The sequence below is a fragment of the Aptenodytes forsteri genome, unplaced genomic scaffold (genome assembly GCF_000699145.1).
Source record: "Aptenodytes forsteri isolate BGI_AS27 unplaced genomic scaffold, ASM69914v1 Scaffold82, whole genome shotgun sequence".
NCBI classification, from domain to species: Eukaryota; Metazoa; Chordata; class Aves; order Sphenisciformes; family Spheniscidae; genus Aptenodytes; species Aptenodytes forsteri.
Window position 1 is genome coordinate 11,652,341 of NW_008795490.1, and position 3,485 is coordinate 11,655,825.

General features: G+C 37.1%; 1 protein-coding gene across 1 annotated transcript; it reads left to right on the forward strand.

The window, feature by feature from the left end:
- The first annotated feature begins 2,061 nt into the window (after positions 1 to 2,061).
- Positions 2,062 to 3,132, forward strand: LOC103900752 (trace amine-associated receptor 1). The gene has a single exon (XM_009281516.2). It carries the CDS (start codon positions 2,062 to 2,064, stop codon positions 3,130 to 3,132), a length of 1,071 nt encoding a protein of 356 aa, XP_009279791.2.
- Positions 3,133 to 3,485: the final 353 nt, after the last annotated feature.

Consider the following 3,485-nt stretch of genomic DNA (forward strand, 5'->3'; position numbering starts at 1 on the left):
ATTTCACGCAAAGCCACACACTTGATCTCAGTGCGTTCAATATTTTGGTTGGAGTTTCTTCTTTCTGTTTAATGAAAAAACAAAATCTCCTGAAAATAAGATTTTTTTTATATAACTGTTTCTTAAATAAAAACAGTTTCCAGGGGAGATCATATTTCTTTAGGCTAAACAGTTTCTCTGTCAAAGAACAATAGGGAAGTTGTTCATCTATTAAAGAGAAAAGAAAACTAGAGATAGCACCTTAATTCTTTTTGATTGGTTTCATAGCCTGTTTTACCATATTTGTTTAATTTATTTACACATAAAATTAATGAAGGTTGAAATCTATGTGACACATTTATAACCTGAATGAGCTTAAAACTTTTATAATTATGTCCAGTATATGCAGTTAAATCGGTGTTTAATTCTTTCTGCTGTGAGAATTGAAGATTTGAGTTAATAAAGACCCATCTGGCTGTGCTTCCTCTATCTGGGTGTAAATACAGCAAAAGAAGGAATGACAGGCAGGAAAAGAAACATGAAGAGACCGACCAAAAGTGAAATACATGAAGTGATAGTTAAAGTGAGGTGGAAAAGAGCAGAGATGGTGTTAAACATTAGTAGGTAGAAAAAGGGGGAAGCAAGAAGCACTCCAAACAGTAAATAAATATACTCAGATTGTGTCCTGTACTCCTGAGAGTGCCTCTGGATGCACCTTCTCCCTGGCACTCGGGTGCCACTGCCTTGCCTGGCACTACTTGAAAATCCCTCTGTAAACACAAGCTGTTATTTATAACTCCGTAGCTGTCAGGGTTTTGCAAGCTATGGTTTATCATCTATATTCAGCTTCCATTTAGCTTCTAATGGCATGATGTGCTTGTAATAACATTTATTTCAATATGGGAAAAAATCAATTATTCTGTTGTGTTCTATCCAGAATAACCAGAGGCAGCAAAGTCCTGAAGCAAATGGGTTAAATTAGTACTGGCTGAATTGCCATGTCAGTATTTTTCTGACTTAAACAACCACGTTATACCATAATGATAATGCTACTGAATAGCATATGCTAATGTTCTTTATTTTTCACAGTAATACTATTTTTCTGTTAATTAAAGGAAAACCAGATCTTTCAACAATGAATATTGCTTGCTAAGTGCTTAAGTACTTTGTCCTCAGTTACAGACTAAAACAATGTTCAGAAAATGTTTCTTTCCTTGTTTTTGCCTTGGCTAAAAACAGTATTAACATAATAAATATACAAAACAATGCTAAACTACCAGCACTGAAATAAACTAGAGCCCGACAGAAAAGATATTTGCTTATACAGCAGCTAATGCTTCAGATTAGTCAGGCTCTTCCATTATATTTTGGCAGCAAAAGGTCAGAAAAGTTTTTTTCTTCTCTTAGATCTTTTCCTTACATCTCTGTTTACAGCTAGAGCCTACAAGAATTTTGCAGTAAGACTCGATCTGATCAGGCAGTGCCATCGGCCTGAAAACCGAGGGCTTGTGGAAACTCTTTGGTTTTGCCAGGCTGCACAGCGGGTTCACTTATCACTATCAGGACAGGGCTGGAGGAAAGGCTGAGCGTGGGCTCCTCAGCTTTAGCCTTCTGTTTTAAACTTGTAGATCTTAGACTTATGCATCAAAAAATAAGTCGAGGGAGCTTCAGAATCTAAAGTTACTGATTTTCAAGAGCAAAGTGAGGGATACAGGCCTCCAGCCAATTTTGACGAAGAAGACTAGGAGGACTGTTTAAAAAGGAAATAATGAAAAGGACTTCTCATCTGCCTGCTATACAAGACATTTCTCAATGCAGGGCACTCTGGGAGCCACTGCTATTCTGGTGTGAGGACGCCCCATTATACAGTTTATTTAATCAAATGAGATTCCCATTTCAAGGGAAGTCTAATGATAAAAGTGTCATTCTGTTAAAAGTATAATTACAAAATAGTTTCATCCTTCATAAAGAAAGAAATGTGAATTTCCTATAAAACCAAATAAATGAAGGTGTTTACAATTGCCCTTTTTTTTTTTTCTCCCTGCAGCTCTCCCCGTATAGAAAAGAAAAAAACAGTTGTAAATGTATCTCAGCATTAGGAAACACAGTACCTGTGCCGCATACCTACGTGGATTTGAGACCTCAGTAAGGATGCAACTGTGCTGTGAATCCGTAAATGGCTCTTGCATAAGGAGCAGCTGGTCAAACGGTATCCGTGTTTCCATGTATATCTTCATGGTTTGCATTATTCTGGTCACAGTGGTTGGAAATTTGGCAGTTATCATCTCAATATCACATTTTAAGCAGCTCCACACGCCTACCAATTTCCTGATACTTTCTATGGCTACAGTAGACTTTTTGCTGGGATTCCTCATCATGCCTTGCAGCATGGTGCGCTCTGTTGAGCACTGCTGGTATTTTGGGGAGCTCTTCTGCAAGATCCACACAAGCACGGACATTATGCTGAGCACGGCTTCCATCTTCCATCTTTCCTTCATATCCATCGACCGTTACTATGCTGTGTGTGACCCTCTAAGATACAAATCAAAGATTAATACTTTTGTTATCCTGGTCATGATATTTGTCAGTTGGATGGTCCCTGCTGCTTTTGCTTTTGGGATGATCTTTCTAGACCTAAACTTGCAAGGGGCAGAAGAGATTTATAATCACACACATTGTGCAGGAGGATGCTTTCTTGTTTTTAGTGAAACTTCAGGTGTTGTGGCCTCCATAGTGTCTTTTTACATCCCTGGATTTGTTATGCTGTACATCTATAGGAAAATATACTCTATAGCCAAGAGGCAGGCAAGATCCATTGATGCAATTAGCCAAAAAAAGATGCAATTCAAAACAAAGCACCACATTTCATTCTGCAGAGAAAGGAAAGCTGCCAAGACATTAGGCATAATAATAGGAGTGTTTCTCATTTGCTGGAGTCCATTCTTCTTCTTTACAGCAACCAATCCATTTATGAATTATGTGATACCTCCTATTCTCATTGATGCTTTGGTTTGGTTTGGTTATTTAAATTCTACATTTAACCCTATTGTTTATGCATTTTTTTACATGTGTTTTCGCAGGGCATTAAAGATGATTCTGTTTGGAAAAGTTTTTCAACGGGACTCTTCCAGGACTCGTTTGTTTTTAGAGTAACATGCTTTAAATGGTTGGATTCATGGCTTTGAATTTTTGTCTGGAAGCTGAACTCCCGGATGTAAGAGCTGAAAATGAAGGAAACACCTATTTGTTTACTCATTTACCAAATCTGGTTCAAGCAGATAAGCAACTATTGCGCTTTACGTCTTCTTTCATTCCAGATTGGGATTTGTATGTGTTTTTTTGGTTATAGCTATTTATATGCAATGCACAGCAGAGCAAGACTTAAGTTTAAAAAAACTTACAGCAGTTTATATCCCTGCTCTTAATCATTAAGAAATTATTCCAATACAACAGATTAATTTCTTGAACAAGGTGTGTTTATATTACAATATTTGTGTTTGTTTATT

Coding starts and splice junctions, on each gene's coding strand:
- LOC103900752 (XM_009281516.2), top strand. CDS start 2,062: ATGTATCTCAGCATTAGGAAACACAGTACCTGTGCCGCATACCTACGT.